A 26,960-nucleotide genomic window follows, 5' to 3' on the forward strand; every position below is an offset into this window, starting at 1 on the left:
TATCTCAAGTCACAGAGAAGTAATGGGCCTTGACCTGTGACCCTGAATCAATATGCCTATTCTTGTAAGCTTTTAGCACTAATAGACTTTTTTTCTCCTCTGGAATCTTTTTATCTGCAGGTCTCGCATGGCAATCTCTAATGATTATGTCAGATCGTTCAGATTAATAAAAGGAATCACTGCTGTAATACTCACTCACAGATTGATTAAAGAGCTACTGCAGAGAGCCGCAAATGTGACAGCAAGGAAGACACGTGGAACTTTGGGGGTCAAGTTGAGGGATTTATTAGAGAAGGGTGAATATAAAGGTACTGTATGCAGGGATTTCTATTCTCTGAGCAAACCACAACTAGTCAAACCTCTCTGTCTATATTTATACGCTACACAACTTCCAATCAAGGTCTTCATAGTTAGTGATGTAATAATTAAATAAATGAATTTAAAAAGGCAATACAATAGACCATAAGTGTGCTTTGGAAAAAAAACACCATATGGATTATTATTATAATCGTCAGGAACAAGGAAACTACTTGGATGTCGACACTTCCAGGTATCTTAAACATAAGTTATTCCTACCACTACAGGTTAACATTCATATTGAAAAAAAAAATATCAAGAGGGAGCATACCGACATTGATATATTCCCTTTAGAATAACTCCTCTATTGAACCATTCAGGATTTCCATTCAGACAGTTTAAATGTGTATACAAGCAGCCAGTCAGTAGCACGTTAATGATATAGCTAGAACATCAACTGCCACAAATTTTTAAAATGCCACTTCCTCCTCTGATATGTTTCTTTTTCTTTTTTTTTTTTTTTAAACGCCCATATTTTCAAAAGTAGTTGTGTTTGTGTCACATTTTGGCTCTCACATATTAAGCTACAATAAGATCGATAAATAGTGTTGGGTGTGTGCTGGCTGTCTGTGAGCCATGAGGCCCACAGTGTTCACAGGAGCCGCAGTGTGGCAGTTTAATATGTACTGTAGTCCTCCTGAGGTGTCACCAAGCGCACACAGGGCAAACAGAGGTGGGTTAACACAATGTAAAAAGGGACTTTTTCTTCAACTTGTCAGCGTCATGTTTTGTTGTTTTTCTTGGATAAGCATGACTTTTTTTTGTTGTTGTTTTGTTTTTAGAAGGAATCCATGGCCTTGAATTCACTGAGGGCCTGGACAGGGGAGATGTGTTTCTTCTGGGAGCCTCGTCGCACACGTGTCTGGCACTCCTCAGGCTTCTCCCTTTTTACCAGCGGCTTCTTCTCAGGGGCCTTCATGCGCCAAGACACCACAGGTGAATTGACCGCTGCTGTTCCGTACACCTTCTGGTACTTGGTGGAAGCTACATAGGATGCCTTTACAGTCAGCACCACTGCGTTCATTAGGTTCTTGGCCGCTTGGATCAGGGAGGTGGCGCTATCCAGCTGCAGGAGGGCAAGGACGTTTGGAGGGGAAAGAGAGAGAAACAATATGAATCAAGTACAAAATAAATCACCGTGTCTGTTAAGAGAAAAAGTGCAAACATTCTCTAGCACTCAACAAGCACATTAGGACATATGAGCTACATACAGTACCTGGGAGGTCTGTGCCGCAACTGGCAATTAAGAAGGATAAAAACATGGCCATCGCTATATGACATCTTATTTTAGCCGTTCTTAATTAGCAGAGGCAGGGGTCAGGTGTACCTCTGTCTCCGTCTGTTCTGTTTGGCTGACATTTAAGGGTCGGCGGCCAGTGGGCCTCCTCCTACCTCACGCTGAGACGAGTCAACTGTGCAGATTTAATGAGTGCGGACTCCAGCTGGCCACCATGAAAAGGTTAAACTCTCTGCAGGGCTTGCATATCTCATGTGAGACAAACAATAATAGAGTCTTGAGAAATCATGAAGAACTGTATCAACACAAGATGCAAGTAAACCCAAAGCAAAGACAAAAGCCAAGTTTGATTTTAATTAGCTTTTAATGAATCGACAAAAACTAAGACAGTTAGTAAGGAAATTTTTTGCAGATAAAACTGTGGGAATACGCTGATTCCACTTTGTCTCTCAGAAAGTCTGATACTTAAATTCAGGATATTGACCTGAAGTACTATAATGCATCTTCTTTGTCCGTATATATAGAGTGTTATATGCTGTGAAGATTGTAAAATGCAAAGTTGTAATTCGTGATTTTGCCCCTTTATACAGCAAATGAAAATTGACTTAATACCAGATCGGTTTAATAAGGTCAGTCAGCACAGACCCTGATGAAGCATACTGTATATTAGTGCATCACTTGGTGAATCACACACACCCCCACACCCACGCCTACAGATCATCACATGATTATTTTGAAACAGAATGAACTTTTCTCTTTAAAAAAATTTCCACTTTAAAATTATTTTTTTTTATATCGACATCTGACTGCAGCTGGAGCACACATATTGAATAACTTTCCATTTGATTGAACCACAGAGTATTTTCTAGCTTTATGAAGAGATGAAATCCTTTCATATTGTCATATATTAACTTTGTGGGTGGATTTGCCAGATTTGAACTTAAATGTAAATAGAAAAAGTATATAGGAGAGGTGACATTGCTGTGAGGACAGATCTGGTCAGATTAATCAATATTTTTTCATTAATACTAAGCTTGGAAACAGGGAATATGTCGCAAATTTATCATGTGTCTTCTTTATATTTCAAAGAATAAGATTACTTGAATAAGATGACTTGATCATGTTGCATGGCTACAACAATGAACATATATTTTCTGTACATCGAAAAAAAAAAACAAGTTAAAATGCTAAATGCAAGCAATATGGGATGATTGTCTGATTTTACTTTGAGCAGTGATAATAGGGTTCATGAGGCATGAAAAATACAAATGGAAAAAAGCCTGCGGTGCATCTTTCTGGTATTATTAGATGGTAATCGGTCTGAAATAATTGCATCAGCTTTAATATGCATGACCCTTCATCTGGTCTTCCAAGCTACATTGTGACCTTGAACTAAAAGGTTTACCCACCCGCAGTGCATAGCATAAAAATTGTCTTAAATTAACCAAGTCTAGTAACTCAAGCCTAAAAGCCTATCTAGAGCATGAGTGATAACAATGCTGGCTGTGTTCTGTATGGACAGACTCACCCCAGACACGATGAGCTCTCCGCCCAGGTTCTGAACCTCAGCTTTCACCTTGCTGCAAATGTTGAGCTGATGACAGTACAAGGCAATTCTCTGCAGGTAGGCCAGCAGATCCTGCTTGCAAGCTGAATCAGGGCACTGAATGGAAAGGAGGCACAAAGAAAAACAAAGTCAACACACACACAAACAAAGTTGGCCACTGGCTTTTACTAAGCAGCCAAATAGCCCGACACAGATACAAGTTAATTCCATTTAGGTGAGCCTCTTTAGGGCAATGGTATTTTGCATGCTGGCTCATTGGTATGACTTACTAGGATTCCTAATAGAAATGAGTCATAGTTAACGAAACGCGTTTCAACTGTGCTTTTCCTTCTATGACAAGTGAAAATGTCCACAGCAGCTGATACAAGACTGGCCTCATGGTGGCGGTACCGAGCACATTTAAAACTCGTCTGACGCACCTCTTGTCCATCCATAACATTTGTTTCATAATGAGGAATTATGCCTCTCTTCCTGTTTACGTCACTACTGTCAAAATCATTTGCTTCATACTGACATGGGCTGTATCCAGAATCACTCCCTCCTTTACTCTTTCACTTCCTATGTAACAGACACTCAATAATTCAGTCCACAGTGGGCGGTAAATTGAGATTTCGGACACTTATGACTCATCATCATTCTGCATCATCCAGTGACAGTGATGTGCGAATACAATTTCTGGGTCTATAAAATGAGACACATTGTGAAATTGTGGTGTACACTAGGGAACTTCATAGTGCATAAATTTCACATTCTGTGAAATAGAATAGAAAGACACAAACAATATGGTGGGTGGTAAATTTAGTGCAAGTCAAGAAATTGGTGAGTGATTTTAAACAGTCAAAAAATATTCACATAGACTATGATAACAATAACAGTTAATCACTGGATCAATTATACTCATGAAAAATGAATTCAAAATATAAGTCAGAATTCATAATCCATAAAGAATGAGATGAAAACAAATGTGCAGCTGATTTGTACTGAGCCAATTATTGGCCAAAATACAAACTAGCATAATAACATCCTACTTCCTGTTTGTTTGTTTAAGCCAGAAGATTCATGCTATATTTAATGTTAATACAGGATCATCTGTGATGAACAAAGGTTAGCTGACAGAAAGGAAATGTAATTATATCATCACAGAAATGAAAGCAACCAAAGCACTTGATTTGTCAGTGAGCCAAAGAATTTGGAGGGAAAAAAAAGGTCCTTGGCTTTTATTTCAGGCAAGAACCTTATTGGGAAAATCTAAAGCTGTTTATTACAGAGCCATCATCTGGTTTTAAAAGATGTATGTTTTTTCCTCTTGGCTTGAGATGTGTATTCTCTACCAAATTGGATTGTTTTAGGACTCAGGGTCTTTGAAACAGAAAACCAAGAACAACTATCCTACCAGGAACAGTAGGGTTCTGGTATTCTAATTATATTTCTGTGCAATGGAAGGTGTTGCTTTTTTTCAGTGGTGGTTTGATGCAGGTAAGACACAAACTCATGCATTTTACATACAACATGACTGTCACAGCATGTTGCGCAAGAAGAAAACAGATCAATCAACAGTGAAGGATGATGATCAGTGATCCCTCTCCGTCTTCTTCTTTTCCTTGGAAGAAGTTCTGAACTGGTCCTGCTGGCCTTTGTGCTACTTCAGCAGCTAAGAACCCCAAGAACCCAGTCATACAGTGCAGCAAATGGACCAACAAGGAATACGAGGACAGTCTCCTCAGGTCTCTTACTATCACACAGTTTGCCCTTATTATTCCATCTGGAAGCCTTCCAGGACTCAGCTATGGCCCACTAAGCTCCCAGTGGGTTAAGAACACTGCATCAGCTGCTTAAACACTGTGAGCATCATTTTGTAGCAACACCTTTCTTCTAGCCATTAATATTAAACGGTCCTAACTAGGGCATTCAGCAGCACGACGTGTTGAAATGCACAGCTTATTTCCTTGTCTTGTGGGCTCGGGTAGAGGAGGATGGCAAGTTAAACATCGAGCGTGTGATATGAATATACCCCCTCTAGGACTAGCAGCTTTCCTGGCCGCCCATCTTCTCCCCTCCTCACTGAGGAAAGGCCTCTCGTGCCAAGACAAATAGTATTGATTGGCCACAAGTGCCTTTCAGTGTTGGTCACAAATAGCGAGTAAAACACAGTCTTCCTGTTGTCTGGTGAAATGTTTGTTTCTGCAACCTACAAATAGAATTACAAAGAGCTGTTCGAGGCGTGATTTACATTTATAGTTATGGCCACTATCAGAGCAGGACTTTCAACAACACAGTAAATAAGACCAGAGCTGCCACCAGCACCGGCTTCCTCTCAGTAAGTGTCACTGAATGCAGACTGAGGTGAAGCTGCTAGCTCATAGAGCAGCCAGTGAAGCAGGGGGAAGCTTCTCCTTGGGCATTATCACTGCACCGCCAGTCCTGGCTAGCATCACTGCTAACTGCACTTCACACGGCTGACACACACACACGCACACACACACACACGCACGCACGCACGCACGCACGCACGCACACATACACACACACTCACGCTGCTGCCCCAGGCAAGTTTGATGCATACATGACACAATTGTTCCCTATTGTGCACTTGACTAATAGTCCATTTCATCCACAGATTCCCTGTTGATGTAAATAAACGGTATGGCCCATTACTTTGCCAGGCTCATTGAACCTCTCTCTCTCTCTCTCTGTCTGCCTGTCCATCATAGAGTTACAGCTTTTATTACTGACTTGTGAGAAAACTGGCTCCTGCCTGACTTTACTCTGCCTTTCTGGAAGTCCTCCTGACGTCAGCACTTCTCCACATTTTGGGATTTTTTTTTTCTTCTTTGTCCAAAGAAACAGGTGACAAATCTCTTGCTCTCTTCCTCTCTCTCTCTCTCTCTCTCTCTCTCGCTCTCTCTCTTTTGTTGTTTGTTTTTTTTTGCATAATTAGGCCCAGAATGAATGAAACCTGCTCCCTGTGGATAATTCAGGAAAATGATGTGAACTCCGGTGCCGAGATGAGGGCAACACACTATCAGAGTGTGGCAGTCTGTCAAAACACAAGTCACACCTCACACTGATGCTGAATTTATAAGAAGGGTGAGACTGACCTTTCCTAAATTATTCAGAGTGTAAAAAGCAGTAATTTTAGCCTTTCTATATCATTCTGATTTCTGCTTCATTACATATCCAATAGTAGACAAAGACAGAGAGAGAGGAGAGTTATCTGAAATGAAAGTACTATGACAGATTGAAATAAAGCATGTTACACCCAGTTACACAATATGCCTTCTAGATGACTGGACCTCTACAGTGCCTTTGATGGTGAGCTGTCACCTGTCAGTTACTTCAAGAAAGCTGGTAATCTTTCTATCTGCTCATCCAGTCTCTGGCATCAGACCGAGCAGCTCTGTGTTCTAGTACATACTGAAACCACTTATTATATCTAAGAGTTTTCCTTCTTTCTTCTGTTATATTCCACCATCTGGCACTTTACACATACTTCACAATGGAAACAGTAAAATGGATTACCCGCAGAACAATCTGAGAGACCTGGTGTTCCCATTCATGAATAACATGCAAACATCATGTGCTTCATGAAAATTACATTTTTTAAAATCTGTTATCTGCCACATTAACATTGCATCGAAACCTGTCTAGTTGCAATATACAGATCAGCAGACAGTCAGCCAGTGAGGTGACAGCCTTCAAAGAAGGGTTTCTCTTGTCATTAATAATATCTGAGCCATTAGAATGAACAGTAAGAAGTGGCATAGTCATAATAGATGCAACCACAAAGTGAAAATGTGGATGTTTGCCATGGCCAAACATCAGCAGGTGAAGGATGTTACCAGTGTACCCTGAATCAGTGGCGGTTCTCAACCTTTTTACCACGATGAAGTTTATGGCCTTCATCTTGTGAATTCAACTAACTGCTTAATTTGAAGAAGATTTGCGTAGGCCTAAAGAGGTCAAACGATCAAATATTTCACCAGAAAAAAAATGTAGAGAAAAGTCTGAAAAATAAACAGAATTTTTCTTAAACATATGTTTTACTTCCCTCCTTTAATCATCTAGTGAAATCCTCAGATTTATTTGACCCTGAGGTTGACTGTACTAATCACATTTCCAAAATACCAAAATATCAAGCTCATCCCTTTCCATTAGCGCATACTCAAAACCTAATGACAGACATCAATATTAACTGAAACTAAATATAACTCTAATTTTGGTGAATGTTATGCTATAATTAAAATTAAAGGATTAAATGTTTCCTTTATGCATCCAGATTTTTAAAAATAATTACTGCATCCAGAGGGATGAGGTAAGACAATAGCATACTGTATGTTATGTGTCATAAGGAATACAAGATATGAAGCGTGCTACAAGAGATTGCACTTTCAAGAATTTGTTTTCAAAACTTCACCAAATATAATGAAAAATGTATTGGCCAAACTACAAACAAAGACTTTTCTTCCTGTAAAACTGACAGCTCTCAGATACGAGATTTTCACTCAGCATTAATTTTTGAAGACGGTTGGTATTGACTCCTCTCCAGCCAGCCCCTGTTAAACTGTAGTTTTTGTTCTTACTGAGAAGCCTTTTAATTACACATCAGTCACACTTGGTTTCACTGCTGTCAGTAGAGGGTACAGGAGTTTTGCTCTTGTTGTTCTGCACTCAATGCGACAGAGGCTTCCGCTGAGACAACTAAAGTGAAACCTGGGAGTCGAAATATTTAGCTTCAAACTCGTACATGTTTAGCAGCATTTATAAACAATAACTTAACACTTTTAAATTATACAAGGCACTACCCAATACCCAAATTGACACAACAATACCAAACCAACAATGAATTGATCCTTTCTGTCCAAAAAAAGGTCTAAAAATACAGCTGTGAGTTGCACAGATGCACTGAGTTATGTGTTCTTTCATTACGATGAACACTGTCGCTGCAGCTCATTTTGAGTCAATCCCACAGACATCGTCCTGCTGCTGTAAATAATTGCTTGTGCACCGAGCAGTATTAATCCACAACTAAAAACAGTGCCCAGGAATTGCGCTATTTACCCCTGTATGAGGAACATTTGCTAAAAACTACAATGCCCAGCTGTTTACATCCTCAGAGGGAATGAGTGAGTGTGGGGCTGAAGGCAAAAGATAGAGTTGGGAAGTCAGAAGGTATTGAGAGATGGACCAACGCATTGTTAGTTTTGGTGGAGATTTGTTGACAGAGAGGAAGAAAACAGAATAACGACAGCCTTATCCTATAATGTCAATTGTTTGCAGCTTTATGTCTACCCATACTTTATATAACAATACTCACCTTAACACAACTACACAAATCAACAGACATCAACAACAGCTAAATTTTAAGCCAGATGGTGCTGCAGAATTGCTTAGCAATCAAACGCTGCCTGTCTCAGGCAGAGTGATACATGCTGTTATATGCTAGTGCTGCACTAGCACGACAATCAATGTATGTTTCATAATAGGTGCTCCTAATGTTGTACAGCTGGCCTCCACTGCTTACGTATATTGTATCTGTAGGAGGCATATTTAAAGAATAAAGCAGGAGAAGGGAAAATGGAAGTGGGAGAAATAGAGTAGAAAAAAGGCATTGCTGGAGTGAAATGGGGTGAGGTGCCTCGAGGGGTTTTTCTACGTCAAGTGCAGTGCTTAAATGACTATGAAAGAGCTCGCCGTCCTTCCACCCTTCCATGCAGAATTGCCTCCTGCTTCACACGTGTTCATCAATAGGGCTGATGTGGAGTCATGGCAACAAGGTTTGCTACTTAAGGGACCTGTCTGAAAGCAACGGAGCAGCCTTTATTCTTACTGTCAAGCCGCAGTGTTCTCGATCAGTGCAGGTTACCTACCTTAATGTGTGAATGCAAAATTCTTGTCTTCTTCATCCAGAATAAATACAAATAATCAAGGCTATGTTATTTGTTGCATAATCCCATTATGATGCTTGATAAAGAAAAAACTTTATTTTTCTGTATTAACTTTCACTACTTCACTCCATTTACCGAATGTCATGGTAAACAGATGCCCCAAATGCCTCACATGAAAACACTTTATAATAAAATACATGCTGGAAATGAAAAGGTCCTCAAGCCCCTCTGTATTTCCTGAACATGGCTCTGATGTCTCTGGAAGTGTAACAGAAGGCTTTGAATATTCAGTAAACACTGGTCTAGGAACCATTTAAGTGAGAATTAAAAATGGCAAGCCACCTGCTCTTTCATTACAGCAACTGTTGATTCAGACACAGGCTCTGCCAGTGATTTGCCATGTGACAGATTCACTCCCACCGAAACCCTGTTAAACACTGATCATCCCTCGGCAGCCTACAAACCAAGAAGCGAATACATAAGCACACAAAGATAAGTTCATGCTTACTTTGTCCTTTCTCTCCCAGATCCTGCTCTAAACACACACGCATAAACCGTGACGCAGACTGAGACCTGCTTTCTGAGACAAATGTTCTCACAAGAGGAAACTTGCAAAAATGTTTATATAGAAGGCTCCTACAGACTAAAACTCCTGCTTTTCATCTCCCTGTTTGTGGTAATTACTGCATAACAGATACGGTTCTGTATTCATAATCTGAAACTTTGTTCTGTAGTGCAATATGCTCTGGAAAGCACTACAGTGTGACATGAGCACAACAATGACTAAAGGCGCCTTCTGGTCAGTTGAAAGCTTAGCATACTCTACAGCAACTCATACTGACAGGCATTCTGCGCCGCCCGAACAGCAGACGGCTTGCCGATATATTCTCATGAAGTCGCATATTGTCACAAGAAGGCACAGGATGAAGAAAACGTAGAGTAGATGGCAAAAAATCTTCTCTTTACACTGGTATATTTTTGCCATGAGCAACATTTTTCTGTGTGTACTTCAATCTAACCACCTGTGTAGCCCTGAATGTTGCATGCATACAGGAACTTCAAGGGTTCACCCCGCCCCCCTGTACCAGTGGTTTTAACAAATTTGAAACACCTTCACAGGAAATAGTGATGTCGGATTGGAAGGGTTCTTCACATGCAGGGATGTGGGTAATACAGCACAAATCAGGTTATTTTCTTAGTTATTTTTGGTCATTTATTTATTTATCTTTTTAATTACCAGCATATTTCAACCGCTTGCCAGCATATTTTAATACAATGTGGTAGAAAGATGTTTTTTTTTATTTTGTTGGTGCATATGTTCAATTTCACACATTTGTAACATTAAATGAAACACGTTTTGGCATGCGGTGCTTATCTCAATAATTGGGTCTATTCTGAAAGATTTGGATCCAAATAAAATTTTGTTTTCTTCTTTTAAACCTTGTATAATCAATATTCTTAAATTAACAAATGAATCAAATGACTACATGTTTGTGAAAGTGGTAGATAAAGTAATTATCACCACACGCTGCTGTTCCTTTTAGCTCTATGGATGATTTCAGTGTTTTAACTCACTGTTCTGGACTGCAGCCTTACTGTTTTGGTTCAGTCTCGCTGCTCTCATCAGCATCACTTCCAGATACAGCAGGCAGCTGTTTTCAGCAAAAACGCTCTGATAAACCAAAGTCTACGCTGTCCGCTCAGCACCAAACAGGAGACAGAAAAAGTTGGTGACTAGTTGATGAATGCAATGGAGCATTTAGCAGCTAAACATCCAGACATTTTTTTTCCTTCTTATAGGGTTAGCAGAGGTTGAAAGACCTGAAAGCTGAAAAGAAATATTGTTTTATATCTGCTGGATGTGTAAATAAGCCACTGTTAGCTGACAGGTTGGCTGTATCAGTGATAAACTGTACGTCGGTGCTGTGTATACAGATTGTTGCACTGTCCCCAAAGGGATCAAAATAATCAATTAATGCAGGTTTGAAATAACATTTGAGGGAAATGTGGCCTTTGTAGAGGTAAGATTCATTAAGTACTTTCTTGTTATCAATGTTGCATGGATATCCAAACAGAGTGATAAAGCAGCTTTGTTAGTGATCATAGGTGGAGGTCTCATTGTAATTTAGAGACTTCAGAGAAAGATTTGATTATTGTGATTCCAAATTTTGATGTGAGGAGCAACATTTCTGCACCGCAAAGAAACCCAGCGTGGTTTCCTGAAACCAATGATAATTATTCCAAGGGTTTGCTGGTAAACAGCAGTTGCAATTACAATGACAACAGGCTGCCTTAATAAATCAGTGAGTCTTGTGCCTAAGTTTATCCTCACTGCTTATTAGAGACAGATGAAACATTATGCATGACCTGGAGTGCTGCTAGCCGTCTGAAATACCTCCCACTTCATTTGCTGTACACACACATACACAGCGTACACACCTATTTCTTTTCACTCCCATCTTCCCTCGGCACAGCACTGATTGATTAGATATTGAAACTGGTCTGTCAGCGTGTTTTAGAGAGGTACTCATCTGATAATGAATGCAACACCTCGGTTGGGAGCTAATTATATTAGAGACACAACTTGGTTCTGCTGTCTTGCTCTCTCAGTGCTGGCCCCACTGGGAGACAAAGTCATGTGGCAACGCAGCCCGCCACTCCAGCTGGGTTTGTCAATGCCCACATTAAAGATTTCCAATACCCATGCCCACTTACTCTAACTCAAAATTTACTCTGCAGCCAGCTATGATGACACAGTCAGAGACAGTTTCAGACTGATTGAAAGTGTAACGATAAAAATGACAGTGACAGACACAAATGGAGTTTCAAAGCTACCTGATCTGCGACAGCACGGGCCAATTTGTCCATCCTGGAACCAGCCTCTGCAATCTTCTTAGCTGCGTTGATCACATCTGAGGAGTTCTTCAGGGGGCCTTTGCCTCTGGCAGAATTCAAGGTGCGAGAAAGAAGGAAAAAGTGAATGTGGGTGGAGCTGCAGAGGCAGAGGACATGCAGAGCTTCCCTTTAAAGCCTGAGTTCATGTCTGTGTCACACAAGTTCTCTCAGCAGCTAATTTGCAGTGGCCAACAGCAGAAATATGTGACATTACAATCGCGATTCTGCAGATAATGGATGTAACAAACACAATATACCTTTGTCCCTAATCACAGAGATGCGCTTTGAAGCACAAGGAAACAAAAGACTTGCATTTTTAAAAGGAAAACAGAAGAATTTTCTGAGCAGTTACAGCAGGAAATAAAACAGGAGAGGGAAATAATGGCCAACAACTGAGCCTGTGTTCTGTGTTGTGTTTTCTTGATTTGCCAGCATGGGAAAGTTAATGTGGCTAAGATAAGTGTGTTCGTCTGTGTGTGTGTGATGTCTCATTTTTAGTCAGTGCTAAGCTGAAGTTTCCACTCCGTTTGTTCATGCCAATCTGAGTCACTGGGGTCAATGCCAAGTAATAATGGTTCAGTCACAGCACCACAGCCATAATCACTCATGACTAATGACTCATGGCTCTGATTTTTATTTATTTTGTTCTTTTTCACTAGTTCCTTGTCATGTAATTGTGGAGTCGATCAGAACTCCATAGACGAGACAGATACCCATCAGTTAGGCCTTAGGGATTTCCCAGATATGTTGAACCCAGATGGAGGAGATTGAAAAGCAAGCTGCTGGCTTTTAGTAAACATAAGCGACAAGACTCTAACCGCAAAAAGATTATCTATTACAGTATATCTTTGAATCACAGCATCGCTACGCAGTCTGATCAAACAAACGCTATCTGGGTCACTTTGTCTTTAAAAAACAGTTTACAGCAGCGGTATGGAGCATTGCAAAGGCAAGGATGTTTCTCAGAAATCCCACTAGTAACTTTATGTACTTAAAGCTGCTGTAATACTTTTTGTTTTATCAAAACAAATGGATCAACAGGCTACCTGCATGAGAGGGTCAGTTATGGCAATGAACGAGCAGAGTATTATCACCTGGCTCTGCAGTTACCCTCAGCTGTACAGAGCGTTTCAACATTTTTCAGCTCATAGCTTTATGGAGCACACCTTTCCTGCTTCGGTTTAGTCTCACCTCTCTCATCAACTTGTTTTCAGACACAGCAGGCAGGAAAAAAACAAAAAACAAAAACCCTCTATATACCCACTGTACACTACGTAACAGCACCAAATGGCAGAAAAACACAGTTAGTGACTATCTGGCAAGCAAAGTGGAGCATTTAGCAGCTAAAGAGCCAGATATTTCCCTCTGGAGTTTGTGTATCTACATGTGTAATTAAGCAAATGTTTGCTAACAAATTAGCCATATGAACTTAAAATGTAATAATCGTAATTGTTCACTTTATAGGTAGGTTCTGGTACATTAAAAAAAAACAACAACAACAAAAAAAAAACAGTTGTTGCAGGTTTATAATTTGCTGCTTTGCATTTGTCACTTTTACCTGGTGAAGTCAGTCATCTCCATCATGATCATGCACATCTGCTTGGCCAGCACAATGATGTCATTGCCATTGTCGTCCCATTTGGCCACTTCTGCATCTAGCTTGCACTTCTCCTGTCTGAAGCTCTCCACCTGCTCGGCAATCTTGGCCTTCTCTTCCTGAGGAAGCTGAGCCATGATGGCCTGCAGGCAACACAAGAGTATGGAGGAAGCAAAAGCATTAGAAGAGAAGGGGGAGGTTGTTAGGGGAGTAAATTTGAGAGGAATAAAGTGGGAACAAGGCTCAGAATGAGGGAAATGCCAGAGGAGAAGAATTTAGGTAAAGGAGGGAGATAAGGTTGTGGAGGACAGAACGATAGGGAAATGAGGAAAGGGGCAAATAAGAAGAGGGATTAGTTAGGGAGAAAGAATATAAAGGGAAGTATATTAAAAGCAGAGCTGTAGCACCATTTGTTCTATCTTATTCCATCCAGTGTGCTTTTTAATCCGCCCTACAAAACTTGAACATTAAGTTTAGAGACTGACTATCCCTGCCCTTCTGAAATGCTTCAAAATAAAGTTCTAAACTTTACATTTAATGACTGGACCTTTTCAAACCCCTTGACATCTTATACCCATAAAGAGCAAATCCATTTTTGCCTTCATTTTTTTTCCTCTATGAGAATACATTTGCTCTCTCAGCGGCCTTTGGGGGCAGGTACAAAATGGCATAAATCTTGTGGCAAGGTCACAGGCACAGTAAGGACCCAGTATTATTTGGGAGATAAATGTATAATTACCTCGGCTTCTTAGACGAGAGAATGAATAATGCATTTGTTCAACATTATGTCAGGGAGGTGAGATGGAAGGAAGAGTAACCTGGTTTCCATTAGGTCGATTCTATTGACTTGAGAGGTAGAGAGAGAAAACGAGTACAGTAAAAAAAAGAAAAGTCACCAGTCATTGTTTTTTAACCTCATCTATTATTGACTGTCCTCCAAGAATTGCTGTTCTCTTAATGAAATAATCGCCCTTGTCTTCCTTTTTCCTCTCTCACAGCAAAGCTGGTGTGTGGGGGTGCGGGGTGAGCTCAGCGATAAAGTACGTCACTGTGCTCACGTCTAATGGTAGACGTGTCAGGAAGAAAACAAAAACAACAACAACAACAACAACAAAACAATAACAAAAATTAGAGGACTTGTCTTCCTGAAATTCTTCGAAAAAGAAAATAAGCAGGAACAGGAAATGGGTTAGCAGTCAAAAAAAAAAAAAAGAGAGAAAACTTAAAATTACAGACAGAAGCGCGGAGGCATAACTTTCTCATCGAAGGCCAACAGATGTGCCCATGAGTTTTGGCCTACTGATCACTCTCTGAGCAAAGTGGTGCAAAGCTTTGATGGTGCTTCACTTGAAAAGAAAAAAAAAGGAAAGGCGTAAACAAACAACCAATACCACCCCCCTCAGGCCCAGCGTAGATTTCCTCTGCTGTTGGTGCCAAGACACACAAACAACAGTGTGACAGCAAATCCCATTAAACAGCATGTGGGGTGAAAACACTGCTCACACTTAAAACAAATACCAAGTTAATATGTATTTGGACTGCACAATGAGGAATCAAACATTTAAAACAGACTAGTGATTTCAGCAGGGCAAACTTGTATTTGCTTTGTGCGTACACGCTTGCATGAGTCGCTATGAATTATGGTTCTCACACAGCAGTTACTGGCTCTGGGGTACTAGAGCACTACCAATTGTTTAATCTATGACCAAACATCTACAGCCTTTCTGCCCGTCCACAAGTCAACTATACTGACATAGATTCATTCACTAAGCAAACAGATCCCTAAATTAAATTATTAATTATTGTCTTAGTTAATTAGAGCTAATGAAATTTAATAACCAAACTGTAACCAGCAGACTTCTGTTCAAAATCTCGAGCAAAGAACGTGAAGTTTGCCAGCTAATTCTGCTCACACAGCATTATCTTCTCACTGAAACACCCTTTTTGTTATGCTGAGTACTTAAGGCGCGAGTATACTCTAACAGAGTGCTTGTTGGAGGGTCAAACAGCAATTAGCAAAATATGTGAAGATAAATAAGCAGGGCTTGAACTTCTCCCCTAAGCGGTCTTTGTTTTTTTTATTCTTGAAACAACTATTTCTGTCACATTTTGTGTGTACAAACAAATGCTTTGTAGCATTGTGAATGTGCCTTCTAGAAAAGACTGGAAAGTGTGGACTGTTATGCCCCTATTTAAACAATTATAAACTCACCTGAAATCTTTGCTGACACTTGCTGCTATTGCTGCTGTTCGTTCTGCATTTCAAAAGCCCAACCTTCACCCCAGCATCCACCTGTAGGCTATCAATCTATACTGCATTCACTGGTGGGGAAGTTAGTATCATCACTCCCCACTGCTGTGCTGTGCTTGCTGTTTCCTTGTGGGGAGTGACAGGGTCAGAGCCTAGATGCCAAATATCAACACTGTAAATAGACTCCTCATAATAATCCACATCACTGGCTGACCAAACTTTTACTCCTGCTTGTTTGAGTTTGTCTTTTGTGACGCAACGCTATGCTGTGTCTCAGTTTAAGAAGGTTTCATTTCTGTGGTTGATTTCAACTCTAACCTGTTTTCTAAATTCAAATCAGTCAGAATAATTGCAGAAATGTTTAAAAATATAAACTTGAGAACAACAAAAGACATTTTAGTCCAAGCATTCAAGGATACTTGTGCTCTCAGCTTGTGGTTCTGGGTAGTCAGCAGCTCCCTGGGGTATGGTTTGCTGATTACATGTTCATGTTTAATGTAGCCAAAAATATAATGTAGGCAGTGCTGTATTGTAATTGCTGCCTAATCATTGCCGACACAGGTGAGTGCTCTGCGCCACCAGGCAGATCTCTCTAACCTCCGGACTTGAGGGCGGTCGTTGGCATATCTTTGCTGATCATATCATTCCCGCACCCAACTGTTGAGGCATTAATTATTCACTTATTTCTATAATTACACCAGACAGTGTGCCACCGGCATCAAAATGGTTGGGTGCACCACTGAGAAGAAGTATGGTTATGGCTTTGCTAAATGCCATTGTAACGAGTCCGATAAAGAATGTAAACTGAGACTCAGAGTAGTTTTAGGTATGGCTATTTCTGTAAGTGCAATCAAAATGCCCCCCGTCTCCTGCACACAAGAGCTGCATTAAACCAAGATGAACTTTTCTCCCAAACAGCTAAAGGGAGTAAAAAGTCTCTTGAAACTCAACAATTTGGATTGAAAATTCCTTTTCTAAAATTAGGGATCAAGGAGCGTTGGGGAGAGAGAGTGAGGGATTTGGTTGGTATTCCGATTCACTCTGAAAATGGTGTGACAAAAGAGAGAGCATCAGGGAAGAAGAAAGCGGGAGGGGGGGTTTCTGAATACAAAAGAAAACTGCAGCACAGGGGTAAACATATGAGCCAATTGGGACGTCAGGGGAGCAGGAAGGCACTTGGTGAAGCCCCCACCCCCCCATCCCTCTTCCTCCTCCCCTGTTCTCTAGAATTCACTTATCCCCAAATCCCTTCCCCTACTTTACTGATAACAACAAGGAGCGGGCCTTGGGAGCTTAACATAGTGGCAAATCCGGCCGAAGGGTGCTGTGCCAATACACTCTGCGACTCGGCTACGTCTGCAGGGATTAGAGCACTTTCCGGGTTTCTTCACCGAGCGCGGCGTCTTGAAATGACTTTAATTTGTTTCATTTGAAATAAACTGCCCAGACACTCAGAGTTCAATTTTATGGATGACCTATCAACAGTGTTATCCAATCACTGTGTTAAGAGATGTTGGGTGTATGTGTGTGCGTGTGTTGCGACGGGGGGCGGGGGTGCTTTGTGTTTGGCTCCCTGTGCATTACCCGTGGTGTGTTGTAGAAGGAGACTTTACGTCTGCATGTTCTAATAGAAAGAGACACTATGTACAGGCTTCCTTCCCCTGTGTGTTTTTCTGCCTTCTCATTATCCATGTTTGCTCTAATAACTTAGCTTTATGTTTAAGTATAATAGAAGTGACAAGTGGAGCACCGCACAAGGCATAGCACTGGGAACAAAGGCTCCTGGGACTGCCCCGGACTTGATTTGATTTCTTTCTACGCTGAGTAAGACGGAGACAGTGAGATCGGGAAAGTGAGAGGGAGATATCACGCCTGTGTCCTGTGTGTGATTCCCGCACACTAGAGGAGCTTGGAGGGATCATGACTGTAAACCTCAGTGTGCTCATGTCAGCTCCTATGGAGAAAATGGATTACGCTTCCTCTTGTCTGTTTGAATAGAAACACAGAACCAGTGTGCACTTGGCATGACCATGAGAGGACGGCAAGCTTTATCCTGACACGACAGGCTGAGGCCGACTGGGCAGATCACCAGTGGTTCTCTGCAAACACATCTTTTATGGATGTGCTTGCCTTCTGCGCGTGTAAATGTTTAGTCTCTGAGGGCATAACAATATAAGTGAAAGAACAGGTGATATCAATTAAGTGTGCGAGAGGTCTTGTCAGTGTGCCAAGATGTATAGAAGGCACTACATGATAGAAGTAATAGAAGTAATCAAGTTTGATAACATGTTGCGAAACATTGTTGGGCATGTATTCGATACAAGCGCATGGCTTGTCAATTAAATGTTTGTGAACAATCACTACTCTGAGGCTCGTCACCCTTTAATCCACCTTATATCACTGTATTACAGTAACAAGTTATGACAAAGGGACATGCTGCGACTTCAAACTGTTCCCAAGAAGAGCTGCCCACTCAAAGCACAGTCGAGTGCCAGGAAAACTAGTTAACAGTTTGGTGCTGTGAAGCTCCTTTGTGTGGCAGCGTTGGTGCGTCTATGCTCAGATGGCCCCGCAATGCTACGCTGCGGGAGCCTTAGTGGGAGTATACATACAACAAACTCAAAGCATTTCACACCTAGGACCCCCACAGTCATCCTGGAGCAGCTACTGTGCACCCAAAACCTGGGTCTGTTCATTTTGTTCATGGTTGGAATTCAGATTTGACAGTGTTAAACTTTTATGAGTTGTGACTTAGTTCAGCAGTTGAACTGAGAAATTAATGAAACAAAACTTCCACTCTTGACCACTTAGGAGCAAAAACAGTTACACATGGATGTAGAATTCTGAATATGTTTTTGTTTAAACACACAGAAACACATCTCAAATTCACATTTTAAATCATGTGACATTATTGGTCAGTATTAGGGCAATAAAACAAACAATGGGTTCTCACTATTTGTGCAAATGCAAGATATGATCTATGGTATTGTGAAGGTGGAGATAGAGTGATGGAGTTGCAGAGCCGTATCATAGGGAAGAGGTTGGGATGGGTGGATGTATCAGCAAAAGATGTGACTTAAACACGGGGCACTGCTGTTTGTTTCCATCTACCAAGTAGTCCTTTTTAAAGCTTATCCTTAACCAAGCATGTACTAACAAACAATTTTGTTCTGCCAGTTAAAAAAAACATATGAGTGTGTTGTTTTGGAGGGCAATGACAAACAACACATTTCATTTATTTATTCTGAAGGCCTTGGTTGCACTAGACAATGTTTAAGAAATAAGACAACATTTTAAAATAGAATTATATTAGGTTACTTCTCTCACAGGGGTTTTGCTGCTACAGCCTTGTTTGGTCTGGTTTGACCAGTTGTTTAAAGTGACTAATGTTAAGAAGTGTTATCAAACCTTGGCTTAATGCTACTTACGCTACTTTTATGCAGTGATTAAGTACTAATCATTATCCCATTATTGCCACTTGTTGCCACAGTGATTGCTGGTCAGCAACACAACACATACAGTCTTTTTAGACAACCTGAAGAATGAAGGGTTGTGCCCTATTTTTTTTATTTTTAACCATTATTAGACGTCATCACAATGGGGGCTATAGGCTTATTATACATACATTTAGCAACAATAAGCTGCCGTTTTGGTTCAATTTATTTCTCCCTTCTTTGTGCATTACCCCCCTGTGTGCAGACTGTGTAGAGACCCAGGCAGTATAATACAGGCCTGTGCCACAGGGAGAGGCATTGGGCCAAGTCACACTCCTGCCATCCACAATCCATTCAACATGCAACACACCACTAGAGCCTCTGTGTTGCTGGAGGGGAGCAAGCACTGATACCCTCTTAATGTTCTTTAAGCTGGGCCCAAGTGAAAAATTGCTAATGTGCAACAAAGCTCAGACCCTGGTGATCGTGACTGAAGCCTTGGCACAGTATTATACTGTATTTTGTGTTTTGGCATCTGAGGGGAATTTGGTAATTACTTCTTTGGTTGTGATTGCAATTTTACACCTGCCATGCCCAAACAGTGTTTATTTAAAATAATCCTGTTTGTTAGAATCATTTAAATGGACTTTCATGCTATGTAAGTGGAACTAGTTGGATGAATTGTCTCAAGTGTGGCCAGGGAAAGGGGGTGAGTACTGTGGATGGGATGCAGTTCATCAAGTTCAGCCTACTACTGAAGCTATGAAGTTGTTTTTTCTGTATTTTTTTAATGTCAGGTTCCACAACTGCGGCACATATGAGAAGTTGTAGCTCAGTGGGGAAGTGAACATCAACTCACCCGAGCACTCTGCCCAGCAATAAGCTGGTCATCTTCAGTCTGGACACTAGTCCTGCTGCGAGTATCATAGTCCTCTTGTTCAAAGTCAGAGTCATCTTCCAGCTCCTCCGGTGTCTGTGAGAAGCACAAAGACAAAGTAGAAAAGAGTCAAAGAGTGAGAGAGAAATTGAAAAAGAAAAAAACCTTCCTACATTGACAACTGAAAAGCGCAATTTTCTTTGACTTCATGGCCCATTGTGCCGGAATCCTGAGTAACAGATAGCTTACGTTCCCCTGTGTTGTCATTTTCAGTGTACAGTGCCTCACTGGGAGTTTTAGTTCCAATCTCTGGCAGAGATGTCACACAATTAAAAGAGTCAAATCTCAGACTGGGTTATTCTCTGAAAATGGACATACAGTGTGTGTACATTCCCTCAACACTTAATCAAACACACAAAGAAAAGAGCGGGAAGTGGCCTAAGGGGCTTTGGTGAGTTGATTGAGAAGTTTCTCCTGCACCCGCTTCCCTCAGCTAAGGTTGTCTGTCCAATTAAATGACAAATGGGTGAAACTTTGAAAATGTAGAAACTGTTAATTATAGGTATTTTTCCCAATTTACAGCATTAATTTGGGCAGATAATCATTTGAGATCGGAAATGCCCCGGAGATTGTCAGGTAGGGGCGAATCAGAACCAAAATCTGCCCAATTATCCTCGAGTGTGGGGCGGGCAAAAGCTGCTCCAGAGCAGAGGATCAGATCTAAACATACACATGTGTAAAGGCATCATTCCTGCATGAATGTGACATTTAAAAAAAAGCCCTGAATTCACAGTAATGTCACATTTATCCTTGTAAAGAGCATTGTGAGTTATTCTATTTATAGACTACCTTTCCGTAACGATTTGAATAATATCGTAGATATAATAAATGTTTTCCACAAAACCAGTGTACACATTAGCTATAAAGCGGGACTCCTACCAAACAACAGGTTGCTCATAGACCATAGCCTTTGGCAATATTGAATGAAATTTATTGTTGCGTAGCCTAGTAATTGTGCTGAATATCCTTCTTAGTATTCCCAACAGTGATTGATGCAGTGTGGCCTTTTAGACTCTGATGTTCTATCACTGCTGAACACGAGCAACATAAAAAACAGGCTCAATGAGATTAGGATTGTATCAATAAATATAAAACAGATGCCAAGTGCAAAATGGGAAGACCAACCACACACTGAAAATTAGCTCCTAATAATTTATTCACGCAATGTTCAGGGCACGTGAAGCTTCATTAGGCATTGATTTGTTCAAGTCTTTTTATTTATCCACAGTAGCAGGAATACCAATTGTTTGCACCTATATAATGCTCTGTTTTGCTATTACTAAATCACATTATTTTTGCCTGTGTACTGACCCAGTTTACCAATGGGAAACAATTATCTAATTTGAACTCAAATTAAATACAGTACACTGATTATCTGCTTGTGACAACCTTTTCTCTCAATGTTAATGTATTTATAGGATCCCTAAGATGTTAACCAGATTTGTAAGACAGATTCTTAAGGATAATCTAATAATAGTAACAGCATAACTAGAGCTGACAATATTCTCATTTCTTAATCTGTGCAGCAGAGATGTGTGATGGCACTATAGTGTAGACGTAGTAATGTAGTATAGTAATACTACATCATAGCTGGGTGTATCGTCACAGCTACCGTAGACCACACCTGACCAGCTGTGATGTGTGTGCTGGGTGTGTCAGTGGTTCAGAGGCTTTTAGTGCGTAGAGGTCAGTGCTGCTATGTTTCTTCCACACAGACATTAAGAATGTGTGAATACACAGTGGAGTTGTATAAATCCCTTCTCATAGTTATAAACCCCTGTGCACTGCTCAGGCTTCTGGTGAGCCTCTGGAGTCAAGAATCTATTATTAAAACCAGCTTTCCCTGATTGTATTTTATCATAGTACAGGCACCTGAAACAGCATGTCCACTACCATTACAGCCCCCTTGCATTTGTTAATGCAGTGCTGCTTTAGGTCTACACTTCCAGAAAAAGTTGAACTTTCTACGTGAGACAGGCTGTATGTCAGTTTGTTGAGAGTTGGAGACAGTGAAATTACAGCTGCATGGTTCATGTTCCATTCTAATGGTTGTTAGAGTGTGTGTGTGTGTAGGTGCTTGCATATGTGGGTACGTAAAGACCAGAGCAAAACTATGTTTTTGAGAACTTTCATTATAACTTTTCACTCTTCTCAAGACCTGCCTCAATTTTTAAACACTGTGGAGAATTGGTTTCTTAATCCATGGACTGCTCATAAGATCTGCATTGTAAAAATTCTAAAGGAGCCATTATTCGGCTTAAGAGGGAGAAAAATAACACACACGCATAAAAATGTTTGCACAAAAAAACTATTACATGTGGCACCAACATTTGCTATTTATATGATGGAGTTAGACAACAGAGAAAGCAAAGATCTTCCAAGTTGTTTCCTCAGAAAGTAATTGAACTTGGATGGGATTATGAAGCCAGCTGGTCCCGGGCAGTTCAAAGCTGCCTGTTTTACATTATTTACCAACATCAAATTATTTTCCATAATTAGATTTTTTCCAGAGCTTCACTGGGAAACCTTCCAGCCTGCATAAAGTTGAATAAATGAATTACATGGTGAAGAGAGAAGGACCGGTTCGGGTGAAAATTTCAGTTACTATAGTATCAGAGTCGGTATGTCAGGCAATAGAGCTGCTGGTGTCATTTTGTTACGCAGCATTTTTATCATGACATGCTGTAAAATGTTCTGCAAGCTTTGTTAAACAGATCATGTGACAGGTGTGGCATCTCAAAAGGGAATTCTGCTGAATTTCAGATTTTAATTACGGTTTTCTTCATTCTTTAGAGCGGATATATTATTGTCCATAGAACATCCACGATGGTCTATGATGGCCAGCAGCACAGTTTGCATTACCAACAATGTAACACGGAGGTGTCCAGCTAAAATGAGGATGAAGAGGTGAAAACTAGAAAGGTATCTGTGCTTATGACAAATTTGTCTCATGAGTCTCACAGACCTTTATTAATAAATGCTTTGCTTTCTAACTCTGAAAGAGGAACATTTTTGAATTATTAATTTGAAGGTAAAAAGAACATGATATAGTTTTAAAGTGGATCTTTTTTTTTTTAATTTCTACACAAAACAGCTGCATATAATTAAAATGAGTGTAAGTATAAATAAAATTAAGAAAAAGACCATAATGTGGAGTGAAGTGACTGTGGAGCTTAATACAGACTCACTGAATGACTATTCAGCAACACTAGGAAATAAACAAATTATTTAGATGTCTTTTAGATGTCTCCATTCACAAAATACCCAATCATGTGTTCTAAACATTTGGAGGAAGCTAGAAATAAAAAAACTGCACTTAGTCTTGGTCAGCATTTGCAAACACATTTAAGCCATTTCACAGGATTTCAGTGTTTTCATTTTTGCTCTTTTAAAGCAGGTAATGGACATACCCTTATCATGAGGACAGCTTTCCTGATGTCACGGACGCCGTCATACACCAAACGGGACGCATCAATGAACTCATTCTCCTCAAAGGGCTGTGGGGGGTTCGTACTCAGTGCCTCAATAGCTACCTCCACTTGTTCAGCAAAACGGGGCATGACTGCAGGGAAGAATGGGTAAGGGAGGTAGAGAGAGAAAGAGAGAGGACAAAAGACAGAAAGGTGAGTTAGGTTTATCACATTTGTTAGTCATCTGCCTTTTCAGAGTGAATGAAAGCTTATCAATTAGAAAAGGAAAAATGGCATGGTGAAAGCACAGTTATTGATGTGCAGTGTCTCAGCTCGATGACATGATCACAACCTTTTCATCCGCAATTTCATAGCAGCAGGATCTCCCCCTGCATCAGTCTCTGCTCACTTGTGCACTTCAGGAAAAAGGCAAGATGTCACCCTAAACCTGTGTAAGTGATGATATGCTGTTTGCACATTGCACACCAATTAGCTGTTTCACCTTGGCTTACCCAACAGGAAGATTGGCCTGTCTGTTACAGATCTGTTTGCGTGTGTGCTGGCGTGCGGCATGTGGAAGTGTGTGTGAGCAACCTGTGAGAGGAGGGCTGCGTGTGCTTCACTGTTACAGTACAAGGACGCTAACTTGCAAGCTCAGCCTGTCAAGCCACAATGCCGATGAAGGGAAACAAATTCATCAAAGTCTTTTGAGCCGAACAAAAGCCAAGCAACAAAAGAAAAGTCCCTATTGACCACAAAAATGGTTGGTTTTGTTGTCAGTATCAATTGGCCAGACTTGGTGTGTTTAAATGAATTGTGCCGAATGTGAATAGACATTATTCAAAATTCAAGAATACGGACCGAATGTTTGAATATTTAGCAGGCTACCTTTCTACATAATCTCTTGTTGAGTCACAATAATTGAATTCAGAGTTTAATAATGTGTTTTTTTTTTCATGTGAAGTTTGTAAGGTAGCAAATTAACATAACAAAAGCTGCGGTTTACCTGGACAGACAGTCACCAGCTAGAAGAAGTGGCCTTCATATACTGTACTATGTAGAGGTGTTTTTTCAAAGACCAAAAATGCCAACAGTCCTGCTATTACTTGTGACTTGTGCGTCAAGTCCATGACTGTACACATATTTTCTCTGAATCCATAATAAATATACATATTTGGAAATGATTTAAGGTGGGGAAAGACAGAGAGAAAGAGAAAGAGAAAGAGTGAGAGAGAGGGATAGAGAGAAAGACTGCTTTTTTGAGATATAAAAAGATGTCTTGGCTGCTTTGGAAATAATCAGCAACAAATATGTATGGATAAAACGTAGTTTTTTTGAAAGTAGATACTTGGACGGATTTAAGTCAACACCCTTTTCAAAGGAGAGCACAGGTCTAATGAAGACAGACGGATAGGGAACAGAAAAACAGAGGAAAGGACAAATAAAGTGTGGCAGCCTGGCTGGTGAGCCTCCACCAGAAAGCCAACTGTGTGATTTTATTATTATTCTCCACACTTTCCTCCTCTCTTACAAGCAGGGTGAACTAAATCAATTAGCCAGCTTGCACTAAAGGTGTATCTGCAGTATACTTATTTGTCTGATATAAAACATAAGCTATATTTCACCAAACATAAAAGCACTACAAAAAGTCTCTCCTTTTTTCTTTTCATTTTTAATTCAGTTTAATCCACTTACTGGAGAAGCGTAAAATAGGCTTTTGGGAATTGCTGGGAAGGCGTTTTAAATAGAAATATTTAAATGTTCTCCAAGCTCTTAATGAGCAAAGTTGCTGATGGTAAGGGGCAATTTCACTCATTCCAGTTGAAAAATGATGAAGGGAATTAAATGTGACCATGTTGGAATGGATTTTTTTCACCCCTTAAGCTTAAGCATAGTTTAAGTGAGAAGTTATGGAAGTACAATGAATGCTTAAAAAGCTCACAGCAGAGATGGCGTGCCCCTGTGAGGTGTTTAACGAGCTCCAAACAGCACAACCTTCGCACTCTCTAATGCCTATACCTCAGTTTCACTTGAATACAGCTTAATTTAGACAATATATTGTTAGAGGTAAAATCCAAAACACTTTCTCACAAATAACAAGTACATGAAATCTTGAAGTACAACATTAACCCTAAAACTGGGTGTGTCAAAACTTTGCTATTTTTGAAGGAAGCTCAACAGAAACCCTTTCTCTTCCAGTATTACGTTAACGTACTGAGTGGCCAAGAACCGTGTAGCTAAGTTCTAATATAATGACTACTTTAAGCTTAATTACAGCAAAACCTGAATACATTGCTTATTACTTATTTCACTGTATAATTATTATAAATATACTATATTACCAATGTTTTGTTGTATCTTTATTTTGTATTTTATGCTCTATTATAGTACCATTTTCCATACTGCATATACTGTTATAATTTTATTGCATTTTTATGTTGGCAAAGGATCACATGGCTATTTATATTCAAGCCGCCACTCTTAGTGATGAAACGACAGAGAATTATCACTCGACGGTGCAGCTCCACCCAGCTCTAAAGAACTTTATAGCAGCTTTCAGCTCACTGTTTTGGTTTCACAGCCCACAGCTTTACTCTTTTGGTTCTCTCACACTGCTCTCATCAGCTATTTTCAGCAAAACGGTTCTAAAAACCCACTGTAGAATGCCTGTCCAGCACTAGACAGAAGAAAACATAAGGTGAACGCAGTGAAGAATTGATGCGCTACTTGATTTCTTTGACACAAATATTTTCACAATTTATTTGCACAATTCACTTATTATGGTTGAAGCTGGAATTATTCTGTAAAGGCATCAAGCTTTTTAATGACATCTCTTTATTTATTTGATTATTTTAAATATTCTTGAATTGTCTTTATTTATTTCATTCTTAAAGCATCTGTTTTAGCCTGGTTCTGAGCTGCTGTCACATGTGAATTTCCCTCCCAGGTATTAGTAAAGTCTTATCTTGAAACACCTGCACATCAACTGTACAGTTTTTCTGTGTAATGTAACGTAACACGTAGTTACATTAAATTGCTGTTTTTGTTCAAATGTTTAACTCATTAAAAGCAAGAAAGTTTCAAAGTTTCTTTTGTATAAAGCCGACATACAGTGGGAAAAAAGTCAAACCTTGTAGCTATATTTAAGGACAGATCTGTTGGAACATTGAAGGTTATGAGATTAACACTTCAGTGCTCCTGCTTTTAGCCTGCTTACCTCTCTGCTCTCCTACACTCTAACCTTGGTTAAAATGTTTCACCTACCTGCTCATACTGCACTGCTACTCTCATAGCAATTTCCTCATCAGCGCTCTCTCCTAACTCCCACCTCTATTTACGCACTGATTAAGAGACCTTACCTCCTCTCCTTGCAAGCTATGAGTTTGCCAT

The 26,960-nt window shown here is 40.1% G+C and overlaps 1 protein-coding gene across 1 annotated transcript in view; it reads right to left on the minus strand.

The window, feature by feature from the left end:
- Positions 1-764: 764 nt before the first annotated feature.
- Positions 765-26,960, minus strand: part of ctnna2 (catenin (cadherin-associated protein), alpha 2) — a 319,620-nt gene continuing 293,424 nt past the window's right edge. The window contains exons 13-18 of the mRNA XM_041036605.1: positions 23,571-23,722; positions 20,083-20,196; positions 13,500-13,681; positions 11,882-11,987; positions 3,123-3,257; positions 765-1,423 (exon numbers count right to left, since the gene is read on the minus strand). Of these exons, the coding sequence (XP_040892539.1) occupies positions 1,136-1,423; positions 3,123-3,257; positions 11,882-11,987; positions 13,500-13,681; positions 20,083-20,196; positions 23,571-23,722 (977 nt within the window). The 3' untranslated portion in view covers positions 765-1,135. The remainder of the gene's footprint in view (positions 1,424-3,122; positions 3,258-11,881; positions 11,988-13,499; positions 13,682-20,082; positions 20,197-23,570; positions 23,723-26,960) is intronic.

Source organism: Toxotes jaculatrix, chromosome 4 (assembly GCF_017976425.1).
Source record: "Toxotes jaculatrix isolate fToxJac2 chromosome 4, fToxJac2.pri, whole genome shotgun sequence".
NCBI classification, from domain to species: Eukaryota; Metazoa; Chordata; class Actinopteri; family Toxotidae; genus Toxotes; species Toxotes jaculatrix.